The following is a 21,235-nucleotide window of genomic DNA, read 5'->3' on the forward strand; positions in this document are numbered from 1 at the left end:
ATTTACATATGCAGCAAAAATATACATAGCTAAATTTAATTTACTCACATTTTTTTAGATTCGTTTTAGACATGAAACATATCTTCCAAGTGAAAATATTTCTGCAAGAACGATTTTTATTGTACCCGAATTGGAAATTCGTGATCGATTAGAATCTTCACAAATAAACAAAATGTTGTATGGATTTCATAGTGAATCCAGTCCCAAACAATCACATGCAAACATGTTTTTGCTGAAAGCATTACATTCTGTACCTGAGGCCACACATCAGATTTCAGAATGTCGGTTGTTTGTCTCCCTACAACCCCTCAGAATTAATATTGATCAAGATACATTGGACTTTTTAACCAGCTTTATTGATTCTGTAAATGAGCACTCACAAGATCAACTGGTTTCCACATCTTATGAAAAGGAAATCCCAAATACTACATTTCAACAATCTTCTGGTAAGTGGTCAATGTTTTTTTGTGTGTGTAAACACACAGTTGTCAAATGTGATAACCGGACTAGATTATTTGGGCCCAATTAAGCAAAGCGGTAATCAAAGTACCACTTTCTGGCATGATTTTTGATACTAACCTGACACAAAATGTGACTATTTTATTCAGTTACCTCAGTGTTTTGCAGCTTTAAAAATATGGATTAATAGATGATACAGGACATTTCAATCACATACCACATAATTTCAACTGGATAGTCAGTTGGGCATGGTTATTGATTGCCAAATCCAAGAAACCATTTTAAGACTTTTTGCCAGGCTCTTAAAAAATGATGTTTTATGTCATCAGCAACAAAACTATCCTAGGTGAATAAGCTTGGGCTGGTTTAATTGTTGTTGCTGTGTTTCCCTTCACCCAACTCACTCCTTAAAATGTGCAGAAATGTATAAGGATAAACTTTCAATAGATTGTATTCAGGAGCGTTTCCAGAAATTTTTCTAGTTCAAAATGACGCTTTAAGAGACAAAGCGCTTTGTCTAAAATTGTAAGCTGGCCCAAATCCGCAATTACAAGACTGAAACCCCGTCCAACTTTAAACTTTGGCACTTTCTCTGAATACCGGTTATCCAATTGACAGAAAGAATAATGAAAGACTGTTACAAAATCACAATCGTAGCTTTGTAAAAAAAACATTTGAGGAACAACATCTAAAGAATGCCTTTCTGAAAAAAAAACAAAAAAACGGGCACTACATACTGAACGCCTTTCTGAAACTGCAATCCAACTGTTAAGTTGTGCAATGTCACAAATGCACCAAAGTTGGTACCTGAAGAAGACATAAATTGTGCTTAGCATTGACAAGTTACAAATTCTGTGTACCTTAATAACATAACTTGATTAACATCGATCAAATTTGTTCCGGACAAAATTTCACAGAACTGTTGAATTGGTCATCGTGGTTTCATATTTTACTTGTTTGGATGTAGAACCCCAGCAGTTACCCCAGAATCCCCCTTAAACTGTAAAAGTTTTTTAACAGTATTAAAATTGGCTGAAATTTGGATAGTTTATAGAATATGCCTTCTATAGATGTCAATTGTTGTGTTTTATTCTATTTTGCCTCTATTTACCTCTTTAAAATAGAACATTAAATAGGATAAACTTCTAACAATGTCTGAATTAAATCAGATTTGTATAGTTTGTATGTTTATTAGCATGGTTATTATTGGTCCCCTTCCCTCGAATTGTTTTTTTTTGTTTTTTTTCTTTTGTTTTTCTTCCCAAAGTTTGTCCGACTCGTTTTTCCATCAAATGTTTGATGGATTTGGATGAAATTTACACAGATGGTAGATATATTCATGTAGATGTGCATCCCACTTTGTTTTTGTTGATAACCCCAGTATTTACCCCGCTAGCCCCCTAAAATGGGTGAGGTTTTAAACAGTGTCAGAATTGGCTGAAATTTGGATTTCTTGTATAGTATGCCATTTATAGGTGTCGATTGTTGTGTTCAACCCTGTAGTCCTAACATTTACCCCGCCAGCCGCTACAGTGTAAAACGTATTTGTATGTTACTGGGCACCACCAACGAAAGATTTCTTTGGAGCAATACTGTTACAAGGGCAACCAGTTGTATGTTGCTTGGTGGTCGTTTTTGCGCCATGGCAGTTAGGGGCTTGTTAACAGCCTTATGACGTCAGAAACATTAACGGTTGTTGCTCAAAACACCTGTAGCGGTCGAAATTTTTAACATTGGCGGATTGGGCTGAAATTTTGCAGTACTATTGATTGAGTCATTGTGGTTTTTATATATTTTTTAGTTTGTGTGTCGAACCCAATTAGTTGCCCTACTAGCCCCCTAAAATGGGTCAGTTTTTTAAAACGTTAAATAGGACATACTTCAAACAATATCTGGGGTAAATCTAATTTTATAGTATTATTATTTAAGCCCAGTGCCGTTCACTGTGTTTTACCTCATGGTTATCTCTTGAATTGCATTATTTTCAACTTTGCATGTGTGGGGACCCATGAGTTTTTGCCTGCAGAAACGACTAAAGTTATAAAAGACGATGGCTAATATGGGACCCAATACAAAATAAGCATAGGAAATATATATATTTATGTTTTAAAATAGGTTATAGTGTATATGCAAGGGCAATATGTGCTAAGCCACCCTTCTAGTTTAAGCTCTGTACTGATCACTGTGTTTTACCTTACAACACCAAACTCACTGATGGAATTATCTCTTGAAATGCATTATTTTTAACTTTGTATGTGTAGAGACCCATGAGTTTCTGCCTGCAGAAACAACTAAGGTTATAAAAGATGGTGGATAATATGGGACACATTATAAATTAGGTGTAGGAAAGCTATGAATGTTCAAAATAGGTTAGCGTAATATGCAATGACAAAATGTGCTAAGCCAACATTCTAGTTTAAGTTTAATATGACAATATATTTATTACATGCTAAATATGTGCAATGGTTAAACCCGTCTGATTGTTAATAGCATACTGAAACTGTAGTGTGATGTCGGATGCATGCTTAAAAAAATTGTTCTTTAATGTAGTTGAATGTTCGGAGGAACCTGCTGAAGTCTTTTTTAAAGAGTTGATATTTTCACCCAATGTTCCAATAAGACTTGATTACCATGGAAAACATGTTGACATTGAACAAGTGAGATCATTTTTGATAACTAATGTTTTAATTGCTTCATTTTATTTTTCCCCACTTTTTCTGGGTAGTGTTCGAAGTATTTGGCAATCCCCCAAAATAGAAAAAAAACGTTTTGAGTAAGGCCTAAATATGTTTTTAGAATTATGGGGTATACTGTTGTTAAAAATTGGTAATTTTAGATTTTTCCAGGAGTTATAAATACTTTTCAATGCCTGCTTCAAATGATACCTTAGGGTGGGGTATTGAACTAGTTTTTAGATATAAAACTTGTTACCATGCACTTTTTTTAGTTTTGCCAAAGGTTTCATACCTTTGACATGGTTTAAACTCCAATTAATTCAGAGTCATGAAAATTGTTAAGGGAACATTGGCTGGACTTCTAAAAGGACTTGGTCAACTTAATTGCTCACAGCTGCAACTAAGAAAGATTGTTCACCGCCATGGAATACTGGGTGTAGACAGAATGCTGAATTTCGTGTTAAGTGAATGGGCTGAAGATATTGTGAAAAACCAGCTTCCCTCAATTTTGGGTGGAGTTGGTCCACTTCATTCAGTTGTTCAGTTTTTTCAAGGAGTACATGACTTAATATGGTTTCCTGTGCAACAATACAAACGTGATGGTCGAATCATTAAAGGATTACAAAAAGGATCAACTGCATTTGGTAAGAAAGTGCAAAATGTTTATGTTGTGGCCTGTGGGTCAATATTTGTGCCTGAAATAATGTAGAGCTTGGTAGCATCTTTTCCTAACCATTTTCGAGATTTAACCCCTCAATTGCTTGACCTCCAATGAAAGCTAGTGGATCCTAGCGCCATAAAAAACATTAGTGACACAAATTATCAAAAAACATAAACATTGACTTGACATTTTAAAATGAAACATAAGCACAGTTAACTTACTGACTGCCAACTTAGTTGTCTTGGATTGGGAGAACTCTAATTTTGTGACAGACATAAGTATGATCGTTGCAAATTTACTAACAAGATCCTTTCTTTTCCCAGAATTGGGGGTTAATTCAATTTATAGCATCTAAAAATATTTTACATACATTGAATACGTTATGGGTCCCCTTCAATGAAGGGGACACATATTGTTTTTGGATGTACTTTTTTTCTTATATCTGTCTAACGCTGGTATGTGAGATGCGTTTGGTCAAGAAAGAGTGCTTCAAATTTATTCAAATTTACAGAGCTGTTAGTTAATAATCCAAATTTGATCCTCCTGAAGTTTGACCCCGATTGACCCAGCGGTTCACCCACAGGCCCCCAAAACATAAAATTTGTAAAACGGCTGTACTGACTAAAGTACATCATTTAGGGGTTCTATGGTTGTTTGGTGAAATGTAAGGTATTTTGAAGAATTTTCTACCTTAAAAAAATTTACCTATTTTTACCCCTTAAACCCCAAAATATTCGTTTCTGTCTAACGCTGGTTTGTTAAACGCGTTTTGTCAAAAATGAGTGCTTTAAATTTATTCAAATTTGCACAGATGTTAGTTATTAATCCAGATTTGATCCTTCTGAAGTTTGACCCCGAACGACCCAGCGGTTCCCCCACAGGCCTCAAACGATTTTTTTTTAAAACGGCTGTACCGACTAAAGTACATAATCTGAGAGTTTCATGCTTTGTTGGTTGGTGCAATCTAAGGTATTCTAAAGAATTTTGTAACTTTTTATTGGATTCATCAATTTTCACCCCTTAAACCCCGAAATAATAAGTTTTAGTTGTAGGCCAAAAATACAAGCCCTATTGTGCTAAAATGTTAAACAATTGTTTGCAGTAGGTTATTAGTTTAGTATTTAAAATTTTGCCTTAATCGGCCAAATAGTTACTTTTACAGCCCATATGTGTACACTGTCAGTCAGATGATAGTCTTAAATCTCAAGGGAGTAATTTACTTGTTTATAATTAAGGCGGGTAAATGCAGAACGGGAGGGCTCAGCTTGGCGTCCAGACAGGCGTTTTACAAGACAGTCGTTTCGGTGAATAGAAATCAGCTGTTTTTGCGAAGCTATGCTATGTCGTTTTATTAAGTTATCACTCACATTTTTAGTTTTGGAAATTGTGTTCAAAAACTGACCTTAAACGACAATATCAAGGTCAAAGCATGAGATTAAATTAAAAGTATTTTTCCCAGTCTTATTTACTGTTTTTTTGAAATTATATGACAATAATGATGCAAAAAGAATATGGACACAACTTAAAGTTGGGTTAATGCCTTTTGAAAGTTTTTCCGTAAGAATCTAAAAATAACCGGAACATTTGTTTGCCGTAAATCCGCACAAACGCGCGTGTGGGGACCCATTTGTTTTTGCTTGCAAAAGCAATCGTATGTGTGTAGATCAAATGATGTGTATAGTAAATAGGATATAGAATATATAAAATGGAAGTATATTAGAAAGCCACCTTTCTAGTTTTTTTGTATACTGTCTATATGTGATCACAAACTAAAACTGCAAATTCTGTTCTTTAATTGTTTAGGTACATCTACAACAACAGCTGCACTTGAATTGACAAATAGATTTGTTTGTCTCATTCAAGCTGCTGCAGAGACAACATATGATATTGTGTCTCCAGGAACAATGCCAGGGTATCTATAACTCTTAAAAATTAAACAAATGTAATTAAATTTAAAAATAAAGCCCTGATTATGGGTAGGGAAGGGGACACATTGTTTTTGTCTATATATTTTTTTCTTTTTTTCCAGTCTAACGCAGATTTGTTCCCACGTTGTGGTTAAGAAAGAATGGTTCAAAGTGTTTCAAATTTAAACACATGGATATTGGTCCAAAGATGGTCCATGTGAATTTTGACCCCGTTTGATCCCTCGGTTCACCCACAGCCCCCCAAAACGTGAAATTTTTAAAACGGCTAGACTTGCTAAAGCAGATGATTCTGGAGTTTCATACTTTTTTGATTGGTACATTGCTTGAAGTTGTATATATCCATTTTCACCCCTTTACCCCCAAATATTTGTTTGTTTGTTCACATGTTAATGAGGTCAGAAATACAAGACTTAACCTGCTGAAATTTTAAGCAGCTGTGGATAGGGTGTTCCTTGTTGGCTGTTAAAAATTTCAGTGCAATCGGCTCAGTAATTACTCTTACAGCCCCAAATATGTTTTTACATGCTGTCTTTTGTCAAATTTGTGCTCGCTCAGTGCACAGCTGACGCAATAGGAGTGATTGACGATAGTGGCGCATGGAAAAAATGCCTCTACTTCACACATTAACGCAGTCGTCATTTGACCATCTTACTGGTTAGAATTAAGATGTTACGATGTTAGTTATATTGCGCTGTAAACGTTAATGTAGGTCAACTTATTATGGGTCCCCTTCCCTGAATTGGTTTTGTTTTTTTTCGTTTTTTTTTCTTCCCAAAGTTTGTCCGACTCGTTTTTCCATCAAATGTTTGATGGATTTGGCTGAAATTTACACAGATGGTAGATATAGTTATGTAGATGTGCATCCCACTTTGTTTTTGTTGATAACCCCAATATTTACCCCGCTCACCCCCTAAAATGGGTGTTTTTACCCAAAGTTTGTCCGACTCGTTTTTCCATCAAATGTTTGATGGATTTGGCTGAAATTTACACAGATGGTAGATATATTCATGTAGATGTGCATCCCACTTTGTTTTTGTTAATAACCCCAGTATTTACCCTTCTAGCCCCCTAAAATGGGTGAGTTTGTAAACAGTGTCAGAATTGGCTGAAATTTGGATAGCTTGTAGAGTATGCCATTTGTAGGTGTCGATTGTTGTGTTCAACCCTGTAGTCCTAACATTTACCCCACAAGCCCCTAAAGTGTAAAACGTATTTGTATGTTACTGGGCACCACAAATGAAAGATTTCTTTGGAGCAATACTGTTACAAGGGCAACCAGTTGTATGTTGCTCGTTGGTGGGTTGCTTGGTGGTCGTTTTTGTGCCATGGCAGTTAGGGGCTTGTTAACAGCCCTATGACGTCAGAAACATTAACGGTTGTTGCTCAAAACACCTCTAGTGGTCTTAATTTTAAACATTGGCGGATTGGGCTGAAATTTTGCAGTACTATTGATTGATTCATTGTGGTTTTTGTATATTTTTTAGTTTGTCTACGTCGAACCCAATTAGTTGCCCTACTAGCCCCCTAAAATGGGTCAGTTTTTTAAAACGTTAAATAGGACATACTTCAAACAATATCTGGGGTGAATCTAATTTTATAGTTTGTATTCTACATATTATTATGATTTAAGCCCAGTGCCGATCACTGTGTTTTACCTTACAACACCTGACTTTCTCATTGTTATCTCTTGAATTGCATTATTTTCAACTTTGCATGTGTGGGGACCCATGAGTTTTTGCCTGCAGAAACGACTAAAGTTATAAAAGACGATGGCTAATATGGGACCCAATATAAAATAAGCATAGGAAATATATTTATGTTTTAAAATAGGTTATAGTGTACATGCAAGGGCAATATGTGCTAAGCCACCCTTCTAGTTCGTGTTTTGAAACGCAGAGCGACAACGCTGCACGATTTGTTACACCTGTGTAACGTGACTTATCAACCTGAAAGCATTAATAAAACTGTTTCAGAACAGGTTTTGGACATAAAAAGCCCAGCTAAGCAATCGTATTGTTTGTATGTAGAAACTTAACGGCACCAGGGAACGCTATGTGCGGATTAAAAATCCTAATTCAACAAACAAAGGGCTATTAAGGAAAAAAAATTAAAACTTTGTTAAAAGTTTGAATAGTTGGACTCATCCATTTTCCACCTCGTGAAAACAACTCCATGTAAAAAAAAGCCCAATTGGGCACGAAAAGACCAAACCTGCCCACTGAAAAGCGAATATCTATTCTAAAGAATTTTGTAACTTTTTATTGGATTCACCTATTTTACCCCTTAAACCCAGAAATAATAACTTTTGGGACAAAAATACAAGCCCTAATGTGCTGAAATGTTAAACAATTGTATGCAGTAGGTTATTATGGGTTCCCTTCCCTGAACGGGACACATTGATTTTACTCAAAATGTGTGTTTTTTCTTTTTTTTTCTTTCTTTTTTCTTCTCCCCAAAGTTTGTCCGACTCGTTTTTCCATCAAATCCTTGATGGATTTGGCTGAAATTTACACAGATGATAGATGTAGTTATGTAGATGTGCATCCCACTTTGTTTTTGTTGATAACCCCAGTATTTACCCCACTAGCCCCCTAAAATGGGTATTTTTTCCCCGAAGTTTGTCCGACCCGTTTTTCTATCAAGTGTTTGATGGATTTGGCTGAAATTTACACAGATGGTAGATATAGTTATGTAGATGTGCATCCCACTTTGTTTTTGTTGATAACCCCAGTATTTACCCCGCTAGCCCCCTAAAATGGGTATTTTTTCCCCGAAGTTTGTCCGACTCGTTTTTCCATCAAATGTTTGATGGATTTGGCTGAAATTTACACAGATGGTAGATATAGTTATGTAGATGTGCATCCCACTTTGTTATGGGTCCCCTTCCCTGAACGGGACGCATCTTGATTTCACTCTGTTTTTTTTTGTTTTTTTTCTGTGGTGAAGTTTGTCCATGCACTTTCGTGCTGAAATCTTTGGTGGATTTGGATGAAATTTTCACAGATGGTAGATATGGTTATGTAGATGTGCCATTTGTTTTGTTTGACTCGATAGCCCCAGTATTTACCCCGTTAGCCCCCTAAAATGGGTGAAATTTTAAACATTCTCCAAATTGGATGAAATTTGGAGAGTTTGTTCATTTTGCCATTTTAAGGCGTCGATTGTTGTGTTTCACCCTGTAGCCCCAATATTTACCCCACTAGCCCCCTAAAATGGGTGAATTTTTTAAATAATGTCCGAATGAGATGAAATTTGGACAGTTTGTTCATTTTGCCATTTTAAGGCGTCGATTGTTGTGTTTTACCCTATAGCCCCAATATTTACCCCACTAGCCCCCTAAAATGGGTGATTTTTTTTAAATAATGTCTGAATTAGATGAAATTTTGACGGTTTGTTCATTTTGCCATAATAAGCTGTCGATAGTTGTGTTTCACCCTGTAGCCCCAATATTTACCCCACTGGCTCCCTAAAATGGGTGATTTTTTAAAATAATGCCGAATTAGAAGAAATTTGAACAATTTGTTTATTTTGCCATGATAAGCTGTCGATAGTTGTGTTTCATCCTGTAGCCCCAATATTTACCCCACTAGCCCCCTAAAATGGGTGATTTTTTCAAACAATGCCCAACTTGGATGAAATCTGGACAGTTGGTTCATTTTGCATTTTATAGGTGTTGATTATTGAGTTCCATTCCATAGCCGCAATAACCCATAAAATTGGTAAATTTGGCAAACAATTGCTGAATTGAATGCAACTTGTGTAGTTTGTGCCTCGTACAGCATAATTATTTTTGCAGACTTTTTTGGCCATTGTTAAACTCATAGCACCAAAATTTATTATAGTTATTTCATGAAATGCATTATTTACAACTTTGCATGTGTGGGGGACCCATAAGTTTCTGCTTGCAGAAACAACTAAGGTTATAAAATACAGTGGCTGATATGGGACCCATTATGAAATAAGTGAAGGATATATATATATGTGTAGGTCACAGTGTATGTGCAATGGCAATATGTGCTAAGCCACCCTTATAGTTTTGTGAAGCGATTTGGTCAGGACCTTAAAGGTATACTGCAATCTTATTTAGTTTGAATAGTGATTTCGTGAGAAAGTAAAATCGTGTGGAATTTTGAAAAATCTCATGTGCTTGCATTAGTCATTTATTGCATCACAATCAACAGATCAAATGCATTTATTCGCGAACAATAACAATGTCATTGATACTTTTAGTAATGTCTGTGACATAACAAACGATTTTTGGATTTTTATGCGCCTTGTAAAACTAGGTGAAGTTAATCTTACTTACATGTTATTGCGGAAAATATTGTATTAAATTAACTTTCAACGGTTAATTTCTAACCACGGGCCCGAGTTTGGTGACTTCTGTCTCACATAATTTCCCTCTAAAAACATTAAATTTCCCACTAGTATAGAATATATAAAATGGAAGTATATCATAAAGTCACCTTTCTAGTTTAAAAACGTGATTGTGTGAATGATTGTGCCCTATTTTTACTGTTACCAAATCGCATAGGCATATGTGTGGGGACCCATTAGATTTGTGCTTGCAGAAACAATTATGTTATAAAGTGCCAGGAAAAAGATAGGGACCCAATGAAATGTAGGTGCCAAATATATATCCATTGTAAATAAATAGTAAATGGTATATGTGATACATCGTTATATATGGTGTAGTATATATAAACTGGCAATATATAGGAAAACCACTATTCTAGTTTCCAAGTAGGCATTACTACAAAGTTATTTTAGGAACCTCAATAAAGTGAGATTAACAATCATTAAAGGCAGTTATAGGGTTTGTGAGCTTTAAATTATTATTTATTTCAAATACAGACAAGGCCATGTGGAAATTGTAATCAATCCTGACATATTTGTTTAATAACCCTAAAAAAGATTAATGGTGTAAACAAAAAATCTGTAAAGCAAACATAAAATGAAACTGCACTTTTTGCTACTGGATACGTAGGAAAAGGGGAAAATACAGTTTACAATCGATTAGCACACAAGCCAAACGGAGACGGCAACCAGTGGATTTACGGGAAGGTATCAACAATGCTTTAAATCTTGTTCATTTTGGTGTCACGGATACCGCAGTTACTTTAGCACGTGTTGCACAACAGGTATGTTTGGCATTTCCACAATTGTTATCATGAGTTGGTTTAAATATGGGTTATGTCCGTAGCACCAAGATTAGAGGTGTGATTTACTATTTCTAGGAACACAAGCAGAAGGGCTTGTCAGGAGCATTAGGTGGCGTGCTTCGTCACATTCCTCCAACACTGGTTAGGCCTGTCATAATAGCATCTGAGGCAACTTCAAACGTGTTAAGTGGAATGAGGAACCAAATATTGCCAGATGCCCAACGAGAAGATGAATTGAAATGGCGTTCTGATGAACACAACTGACTTTTTTTTGTAATTTGCGTCTATGTGTATATGCTGATTGTCTTGGGGGGGGGGGGGGGGGGGGGGGGGCATACGTTCCCAAAAGATAAATTAAAGCACATTGTTGTATTTGTCAAAGTAAATGATTTGATTTTAACGTCTATGGTTAATTAGACAATTTTTTACCCAAAGATAGAAAATAGAGCGATGAAAAAAGCAGAAGACGACAGCTACTGTTAATTCCTAAGCAAAAGTTAGTGACACTTTTACTAACACCGGCACGTGTAGGCAAGAGCCTTCCTGGAATTTTAAAATTTTCTAAGTGAAGAAGAGACAATCAGTGGATGTCTTAACAAGCGTTTTAAAAATATCTGCCTTATTTGCGTATCTAGTGTTATTTTCATCACCTCTGCCGCTGTAGCCTATTGTATTTCAAACAGAAAAAAATGGTACTCGTAATAAATGCACGATGGCGCGGGGCTACGTGTTTTTTTACGCCGTGGAGTGTTTCGGGATGTAATTGTACAGTACTTAATTTATGTCCGTATGTACATTTGATATCGTTAAGTAATTTTGCTTGTTTGATACCATTAAGTGAATGTTAAAATTTTCACTGTTTTGCAAAATTTTCTGCCGGTGCCCATGAACACTTGGGTACACAATGTAGGCTAGCCTACGGTTAAAAAAAACTCCCGACTCGAAGGGAGAACTAATACACATGATAAGATTTACTAAACAAAACTTATACAATACCCAACAGTTAAGTAAAGCTAATCGGTGAGTACGCATAAGGTAATAGTAGGCTACCACAGGTATGCTGTTACAACCGCATCTAGCCAAGACATTGTAGGGTAGGCTATAATTGTCGTGCTTATTACCACAGTAATATATTTTGCACTTTAAACCTTGGCTGTCTCAGCTCAGTACGATTAAGGGCTCGGCGTTATAAACCGAAGTTTATTAAGTTAGAGAAAGCGGAGAAACTACAGAGTATAATTTTAAGCAAACCTTAACTTCTAGTGAACAAGGTGATGATAAAAGTATAGAAGGAAGTTTGTTTTTGCGCTCTTTAAACGGTAGGGTGGCAAAAGACCCTAAGGTCGCCTTGTCAGCCACTTCCGACTTAAAAACAGGTTAAAAATCAAGGAAACATAACAAAACTTGCAAACGTTGGACATTTTTAGCCAACAAAACAGTGAGAAAAAGCAGGAAATCGAAAAACGGAGATGATTGGACAACTAAATCAAGGCCAGTGGTTCTTCGAATACGGTTCACATTTACAACCCCCAAAACGGCTTAAATTGTAACAAACGAATTTTGAGACGAAATTGATCAGGGAATGCGTAAAAGTAGCCTAATTTGTGGAGCTCTTGTATCAGACTTGCACCCTATCATGTCAGAAACCCCATCAGGGCTCACAGATGAAACCCTACTTGACAAAAGACCATTAATTTGTTGCGCAGAGATTGTCCAAGTTACTTTTTACATTAAGTTTTCTCGAGCGGTTTGCAGAACAGAAACTGTCTTTTACCTCGAACCCTTTCACGTTAGCTAAAACGTGAGGAGTTGGCATAATAGGCAACACCGTTTGCTTCGACAAGCTGTAAGCTAAACTTTGTTGGACTCCCCTTTAAATTCTCAAAACTTGGTTGAGAATGTAGCCACTCATGTCTTTAATTCGGCTGCTAACAGCGTCATTTAATAGTGGAACCAAAGAAGGTTTGTCTTTGGTCGCTTTTCCCAAAATGGTGTAGTAGGTCTTGGAGTGCAGCAGGCTAGCTTTACGAGTCTCTCGCCTGTCGTGTGCGGTTCCTTCTTTCGCAAGTAGTTATGCAGCCTCATATATGACGCCGTAAGAAGTGGTTTAATTATCACTTGAAACGAACCCGTAAGAATTTTACGAACGTTCAAACTTAAGTGGTCCAAATTACACAAATTTCCCCATGTTAATTGCGAGGACCTTCGTCGAACCCCTGATACGGCCTTATCGAACCCAGGTTAAAAACCAATGTTAACACGGAAATGCCGAAAAATGCCGTAATAAATTTATTTCGTTTCGTTCCGATTTGAAACAGTGCCTTCAAGTATATGCACAGACGTTACTGGTGACACCATTTTTTTAGCATGCAGAGGAAGAAACTTATGGATTCCCACATTGCAAACCTATTGAGTATGCGTTTTACGAGACAAAAAAAATGATGAGGCTGTAGGGCAGTGGTCTTTAACCTTTCTTGCGATATCGCCTCCCATGAGAATTTTATGTTGAAATTAAAGTTATTTACTCTTGAGCAGAAGTGGGCCATTTTCCACTTAGCAACAGGAAAGGTTCATGTTACAGTTAAAACCCAATTTAACTGCTACAGCAACACGCAGGGTTAATTTCAACTAATTAAATCAAAGGAAAGTTTGTTTTACCACAGACAAGATGTCCCTATGGTTTTATGCGCGAGTTGAGGGCTGTGTACAAAATGCTGACGATTACGGCTATTAGGGTGGCCTGAGGTTATAACTATAAAATCAACCTAAAAACCCGGTTCTTTACGTTAAATTTAGTCCCTAACCCTATCCCAGTCTAACGATAAATTGAAATAACTGTGTTTTTTACGTTATCTATCGGTATTTAGCAAATCTTTTGTAGCGTGAGTTTCCGTGTTAGTAGCTCTACCGATAAGGGCAGAACCATATGTACTTAGTCTTAAACTAACCAAGTTAAGTGTTACAAATATTTTGCACATTAAAAAGCGTTAGTATGGAAGGTGCGAAAGTGAAAGAAGTTTAAATGAAAGCTAGTCACCGTTGTATTTGAAAGGTAGGCTATTGCCCGTCGCTATAGCCTACATAGCCTTATTTAAAGGTTCCCGTTAGCAAATTAATTGCCTACCCATGCTCTCGAGATCACAAAAAGCATACAATCACCAGCAAACACAACTTATTCAAATAGCAGCATGCAGGTTTTTTTTAAGGTTTGGTTTGGGTGACCGCTAAGTAGTTTTAAGAGACCGCAAGTGTTTCATTTAAAAACCAAAAACTGTAGTTGTAGTTGCAAGTCCAAATTTTGGGAAACCACTGGAGAAATTTGGGGGACCGTTTCGGTTCCCAAATTTTGGGAACACCTTAAAAAAACACTGCTAGCATGTTTAAGCTGGTGTCACGTGCATGTTTACCTCATTTTTTGTGACGTCTCTATAATAACCTTCTAAGCTTATCCGAAGTTAGATATAATAAGCTAACACCAACAAATAGACTAATTATAACAAGCTTAGGTTTTACACCAGACCAATTATAATTATTTTACACCAATTATTTGTTGTTGCAACTTCGTTTCTTTGTTTAGTCATTGGTACCACGTTCGGTTAAGAGTTGCAGTTGCCTTAATTTATTTCGATCAGATGGAATGAAAGAGTTATCGAAACGAACTAAATTGCACAGAACGAATAACGTTGTTTCGTTTCGTTCCGTTTCCGTTATGAAGCAGCGATTTTAATATTGATAAGGCACGCGAGACAAGCAATACTTCTTCCTTTAATTACAAGTGACAAAAGAAGGCAGTTGCTCGCACAATTTTTTTAGTTTGGCTTTGATGTGACAAACTGCCTTTTTGGCTATACTATTTGTTTTAATCCAGTAGGGCCAGGTGGAATTAAACCTGGAAAACATGTACACGTTGTGCAGGAATACTTTCGTAAGTAAGAAATGACCATTTTGCGGTAAATCAAACAGTAGTTTTCCGTTTGTTTTATAAGCTTGACATGCAAGTATTATATAGGGTCGTAGCCTGGATGAAACGACGTCACGTTTTTGGTTTGCATAAAATGTTTGTGCAAGTTTTTGAACTTTTTCTGAAAAGCACTCTTCTCAACACTCTAGCATGTTTTTTCGTCATTTGAAAACAGAACACGTATAATTCCTGAGAGTGAAATACACACATTGACAACAATTTAAGAGAAAAGAGGTTTACCTGAGTAAGAACACAAAAAGTAGTAAAAAACAGACCACTATTACTCGGTGCTTGTACATGAAGACACAGCAGACATGCATTTAAAAATTAAGCGTCAAAAGTGAGGCATTTCGGAGGTAGATAAACGAGCAGAGGTAGAAATCGGAAGCGGGATAAACCCTTCCGTGTTTAAGATTGGGTAGATGTTTCACTAGTATCTGGCGGCGTATCCTGTTTATTGGGACAATCGACTACCAAATGTTCGATAGATTTACAATGATGGCAACGTTTAGGCAACGGGGGTAGATTGCACTCCTTTGCATGGTGTCCAGCTTCCCCGCAGTTATAACACCTTAATCGATAAACAATTAATAATTTTGTAAAACTGACTGCATTTTAAGCAAATTATCTAACCTGTCTGGCCGCTTGCGCCTCTTTGGTCGGCGTACATTTCCTATGCAATCTTCTCCATTCGGTCCACAAACAACAGTTGCTTCCCAACCGAGAGAAGATTTTTTGTATTGGACTTTTACCTCTTCGCCATCATGCAAACTTCGAAATCCGTTCATTTGAATGACGGACTATAAAATAAAATGTACGAGTCCCTAGGACAGTATGTTTAGGCTATCCTTTTTGGGCCCGGAACACTTTATGCTTTGAAATAGTCTTGCGCAGCACCATACCAAATTTTATAGTGATGCAATAAAAAAAAACAAGCTTAAATTCAACTACCGTATTATCAGCAACTGGCCCACGCAGTTACATTCGATTTATTTTACAACGAGTCTTAACGTTACACAAAAATAAATGAAGCAAATCGCTATGGAACATTCAAACTGTTAATAGTGAATAATTACGTGCTTAAAATAAAGGGTCAGTACACGCCCATTGTGTTCGACCAGTGAATTTAATCGGTGTTCCATAGAACACTAGTCAAACTAACACATTTCTTCGAAACACCTGACAATCTTTACCTAAACACTAGAGTTCCATAAAACACCGGTTGAAAATCACTGCCCTAAAAAGATGCAAGACAGATATCTATGGTATCTACGGTGCCATACTTGGTAAACAAAAACATCTCGCTGTTGGTTTGCTTGTTCAGTCGGACAGCTTTTTAACGTAACAAATCCATATCCTTTGGAGATATCAAACCACTTGCACCTTCCTGCAATCACAAAACGTTTCATACACCAGCAAACACAAGACTTTATGATATCTTTACAACATCACTTTTACTTAAAATAAACTTTATAGCCGGGGCGAATATAACGACTGTTACCTAAATCCCACGTTGATGCATCAGTGGTTGAGGTATTTACATCGTCTTTTGTTGGTAGTGTAGGGTGTACACTACTTGTAGGATTGACAGTTGCTTCGGGTGTCGTAACTGCACACACATATATATATTTCTATATTTGTGGAAATGACGATTTTACTTTTATTTATTCGTATTCAAGAGTTCAGTCATCAGTAAAATTCGCATTTTAATTTCAATTTAGCGGAATTTTCGATTCTTTGATAGAGATAAAAGGTGTAAACGCACTTACTGTCTTCTGACATCCTTTTGATTCATAAATTTTTCAGGTAACTATAACAATTCTCCTACATTTGAAAATGCTGTTACCAAAGTTTTAACACCAAGTTTTCAACAAACCTATTGTAGCCGTCGACGCAGGCCTAAAATTTCGTACAAGAAAGGTTAGAATAGAACTAAAAATATTTGCCCACTTTTATTTTTTATTGCAGTTGCTCAAAACAGTTGGAAACGATTCAAAGTAAGGCTAGGCGAAATGCAATTTTTTACTGCGCATCAGATTTTTTACAACATTATTCTAAAAAAGACCACGTGTATGCAGTTGACATGTTTTTTGTACACAAACGTGCAGGCAACACGGGTGAAGGAGAGTAGGAAACAATTGTGCAATCTTTTTCACGCCCCTTCGCACATTTCCACGCCCCTCAACTTCGCGCATGTCTATTGTCAGCTCCGTTTACTTGCGAGTCCATCTTCCAGTACCTATGAGCAGCAGTGTTCGTTTTATGTTAATGCTACTATTCTATTGCTATTTGGACATAAAGTTATTAAACGCAATTTGACTTGTAGCTTTACAAAAAACTATTTAAACTAATACTGGGAAGACAACCTACATACACATTTAGTTCGCAACACAAAAAAATATTTAAGTCGCATAAATAAAATCTATTTTTTGTTTCCAAACCGGAGTTTTTTTTTCATAAAAAACACTTCCCCCCTAAACTTTCTAAATTGTGTCCGCATTCTTTTACTTCCAAATTTAAAACCGTTAACAGCGTTTGCATGCTCAATAAGGTGATAGTACTACAACAATCATGTGTCTAAGTAGTGACCGCTTGAGGCAAGTTAACCTAAACGTCCACAGCAGTTTGTCACAAATGAAACATATTCTTATACCTGGAAAACAACCAACGTCAGTGAACAAATGAGGATCGGCACATATTTCACCAAAAACAAACCATCTACTGGCCACTAGTCACTTACTAAAATACTGTTCTCAATCTCGGTGAACCTAGACTGCACACGTTGCGTTGACCAGCTTTTGTTTTTTTAACTGCTGTAGGTTTACTTAGTTGCTAAACTACGTTTTAGTGCAGTTTTATTATTAACTGCAGTTGTTCGATTACTTTTGTTTTTAAATTTGTAACGTAAGTTACCAGATGCCTGTTTTACTATTTAGAAGCAGAACTCAGTGAACCTTGTAGTGACCGTCAGCTGGCAAACACAATCGCCGTTCTCCGTCCAATGACCTACTTTCTGCCTTTCTCTTTTTTGGTTCCAGCTGAACACACGTCCACTACGAATGTAACGGTGGAGAATAAAGGGGCCAGCCAACAATTGAACTTAAACCAATTAAACGAAACAAACTTGTTTTGTCTTTTGTTTACCAATTCAAACAAAACTGTGTTCTGCTTATTTGTTGGGACTGTTTAAACTATGCGTTATGTATTTATCAGAGTTACTACTTAAACTCAAAAATTGCATTATGCAACAGTTATACAAAACGGTGCTGTATTTAAATATTGCAGTAGAAAAACATCACAATTAGACGTATAAAGTAAAAAATATAAGCATTAAGCTTATCAGCTTTAATTCAACACATATGCACAAAACAAATATACAATAGACAACAAAGTTAACTTGTTACATTTCTTAGGGATATTCCATGCCTAATTTTTTTTCTATTTTCAACAAAGTCTTTGAAGATTTTGGTTTAGTGACAGGACTAACACCACCACCTTGAAACATGCGTTGTCGATCTTTGAAGGTTAATGATGAAGGATCATATTCCTTTTGCTTGTTGGAAGTCCCTCTTAAAGAAGAGTGTGTAAAATCAGGTTTACATATATCTTTTTGGTTAACATTTCCTAAATTATAATATTAACTGTATGTATACATTTTTAACATGTTCAAAAATTCAGTTTTAACACAATGTCTGGTGCAGTAGTTTTTGTGGGTGATCTAGTAGTTATTAAACAGAAGAAATATATTTCATTGGGTTGAAACAAAACAGGTTATTTTGTCAGTGGATACTTTGATCTAAGGTGGGCAAGCCTGTCAATTGACTGGTCAAATATGGTCAATTGACAGCACTCCATTTGACCGGTCAAATATTATTTTAAAAATTAAATGTGGTAAATTTTCTTGGACTTGCTTTTTAGTTGTTGGAAAGGGTAAAATATTTCTAATAGCCCTTAGGTAGAAAAGTTAAGGACATATAAGTGCTTTGAAAGCCAATATAGATGTGTTTTGTTCATTAGAAACAAATACCTTAAACAATTAGGGGATATTTTTCATCTGAAATTAAGATCTGATTTATATTAAGGCAAACTTTGGGTTTACAATGCAAAGAAAAAACATGGTTCACTTCTAGAATAGTTTTATCTTAATAAAAAACGAGGGTGATATGTCCATGGGGGGAAGTTAGTTAATTACTACTTACTTGGGCATTTTTGCAAATGTTGCATGTTTGACTGACAGATAAAATGTAATTTAAAGCAGCTGTGTAAACTTGTAGGTCTACAGTCCTTTTTTTCTATAATTGATCCAAAAACTGTTTGTAGCTATATATTTGGCTTATAATTGCCCTGCATATACTTTTGTGGATTAATTACGGGTCAGCACTTATTGGAATAACTAGAAAAGTGGCTTTCTGATATACTTCCATTTTATATATTCTATACGATATATATCAATTTACAATACTATACACAATTTTATCTACATATATGATTGTTTTTGCAAGCAAAAACAAATGGGTCCTCACACGCGTGTTTATGCGGATTTACGGTAAACCTATGCTGCGGTTATTTTTAGATTCTTAAGGACAAATTTATTACAACGCATTAACTTAACTTTCAAAGGTTTTGTCCGTTTTCGTTTTGCATCATTATTGTCATATAATTACAAAAAATCGGTAAAAAAGAACGGGGAAAATACTTTCAATTTAATCTCTTGCTTTGACCTTGATATTGTCATTCAAGTTCAGTTTTTAAACACAAATTTTCCTAGAAAGCCTTAACTATTATATAAGACACTATATAAAAAAAGTCGGTTGCTACAAAGGTATACATAACAACTTGTTTTAACCAAGGTATACATTACAACTTGTCACTTAACTTTGTTTCGCAAAAACGACTGTTTAATGACCTTTTGACACTGTTTTTTACAGCTTGCAGTCCTTAGTGTTCAACAATACCGTTTAGCCTAATTTATACATGACTTAAGTACTGATTGTTGAATTGATTTATCAAAAATAAAGAAGATACGTTATGACGAAAAATTCTTGAGTGTGTTGTAACGCCAACAAGTTGACCTTTAGTGACCCGTGGTTATGTGACGGCCAAGCTGACAATGAGAATTTAAAGACCATTTATCGCGGCGTTCGAAAAAGTTAAGTTTAATTTTTCATATTTATGTTGATCAACGATGTTTTGCCTGACATAAACGAAACCGAAGTATGTTTATCGAGTTTAAATTACGTCTTAGGTTTAAAACCGTCGCCAAAACTGAAAATGCGCGTGATAACTCAATAAAATGACACAGCATTGCTGCACAAAAAAAACAGCTGATTTCTAATCATCCAAACGACTGTCTTGTAAAACGTCTGTCAGGACGTCAAGCTGAGCCCTCCCGCTCTGTCGCCTTAATCCAGTGAATTCCTCCCTTGGGACTTATATTTAACGGATAGCGTACACATAAAATGGGTTAGAAAGGTAACTGGCAAAATTTTAAATACTAAACGAATACCCTGCTTAAACAATTGTTAAAATTTTAAATATATCTGCACCATAGGGCATGTATTTCTGCCTTAAACTAAAACCGATTATTTCGGGGTTTAAAGGGTGAAAAATGGGTGAATCCAAAAAAGATACAAAATTCTTTAAAAAAAACTTACATTGCACCAAACAACAAAGCATAAAACTCCAAGATGGTGTACTTTAATCAGTACAGCCGTTTTAAAAATTTACGTTTTGGGGGCCTGTGGGTGAACCGCTGGGTCATTCGGGGTCAAACTTCAGGAGGATCAAATTTGGATTAATATGTGACATCTGTGCAAATTGTAATAAATTTGAAGCACTCTTTCTTGACCAAACGCGTTTAACAAACCAGCGTTAGACAGAAAAAAAAATACGGACAAAAACAATATGTGTCCCCTTCATAGAAGGGGACCCATAAATAATGTACATACATATCAAGCTTTTGTGTATTCCTTGTTTGTCATGAATGGAGATGTGACAACAGCACAATAAAATAAATTATTGCTTTAAAATGATAAGGGAGTTTTGAAATTAAATTTCGTTTAAAACTAGAAGGGTGGCTTAGCACATTTTACTATAGCATATACACTACAACCTATTCTGCAAACTGTAATATATTCTCTATATTTATTTATATTGGGTCCCATATTAGCCAACATTTTTATAATCTTGATTTGTTTCTGCAGGCAGAAACTCATGGGTCCCCAAAACCGCAAAGTTGTAAACAGACAACCATAAGAAACGGTGCTATAAAGTCAAACACAGTGATTGGTAGTGTTACTTAAAAAAACAAGTTATGTAAAGTACAAACTGTCCAAATCTCATGCAATTGAGACATTGTTATAAGTTTGTGTGCCTAAATAGCATAAAAC

At 35.9% G+C, this 21,235-nt stretch overlaps 3 protein-coding genes across 5 annotated transcripts in view; 1 reads left to right on the top strand and 2 right to left on the bottom strand.

Annotated features, from left to right (window-relative positions):
* The window catches only part of LOC145233718 (autophagy-related protein 2 homolog B-like), a 64,354-nt gene extending 53,047 nt beyond the window's left edge, over positions 1 to 11,307 (top strand). The window contains exons 26-31 of the mRNA XM_080098494.1: positions 59 to 446; positions 3,010 to 3,116; positions 3,478 to 3,778; positions 5,599 to 5,707; positions 10,711 to 10,864; positions 10,961 to 11,307. Coding sequence (XP_079954620.1) covers positions 59 to 446; positions 3,010 to 3,116; positions 3,478 to 3,778; positions 5,599 to 5,707; positions 10,711 to 10,864; positions 10,961 to 11,149 — 1,248 coding nt within the window. The 3' untranslated portion in view covers positions 11,150 to 11,307. The remainder of the gene's footprint in view (positions 1 to 58; positions 447 to 3,009; positions 3,117 to 3,477; positions 3,779 to 5,598; positions 5,708 to 10,710; positions 10,865 to 10,960) is intronic.
* A 3,673-nt stretch (positions 11,308 to 14,980) lies between these two features.
* LOC145232497 (protein lin-28 homolog B-like) lies at positions 14,981 to 16,754 on the bottom strand. Its single transcript, XM_080097135.1, has 5 exons — positions 16,616 to 16,754; positions 16,348 to 16,455; positions 16,130 to 16,233; positions 15,480 to 15,646; positions 14,981 to 15,417 (listed from the first exon to the last, which is right to left on the bottom strand). The coding sequence occupies exons 1-5, from the start codon at positions 16,626 to 16,628 to the stop codon at positions 15,255 to 15,257; spliced, it is 555 nt and encodes a 184-aa protein (XP_079953261.1). The 5' UTR covers positions 16,629 to 16,754; the 3' UTR covers positions 14,981 to 15,254.
* A 1,343-nt stretch (positions 16,755 to 18,097) lies between these two features.
* LOC145232495 (afadin-like) overlaps positions 18,098 to 21,235 on the bottom strand; it is a 74,305-nt gene continuing 71,167 nt past the window's right edge. For all 3 annotated transcript variants that reach the window (XM_080097131.1, XM_080097132.1, XM_080097133.1), the window contains one exon: positions 18,098 to 18,415. In XM_080097131.1, coding sequence (XP_079953257.1) covers positions 18,256 to 18,415 — 160 coding nt within the window. In that variant the 3' untranslated portion in view covers positions 18,098 to 18,255. The remainder of the gene's footprint in view (positions 18,416 to 21,235) is intronic.

Source organism: Phallusia mammillata, chromosome 6 (genome assembly GCF_965637545.1).
Source record: "Phallusia mammillata chromosome 6, kaPhaMamm4.hap1.1, whole genome shotgun sequence".
Lineage (NCBI taxonomy): Eukaryota > Metazoa > Chordata > Ascidiacea > Phlebobranchia > Ascidiidae > Phallusia > Phallusia mammillata.

Excerpts from the sequence above, each read along its gene's own strand:
- LOC145232497 (XM_080097135.1), bottom strand. Across the intron at positions 16,234-16,347 it reads TGCATCAACGTGGGATTTAG|GAAGGTGCAAGTGGTTTGAT; the intron begins GTAACAGTCGTT and ends TTGTGATTGCAG. Across the intron at positions 15,647-16,129 it reads GAGATGTTTTTGTTTACCAA|TCCGTCATTCAAATGAACGG; the intron begins GTATGGCACCGT and ends TTTATTTTATAG.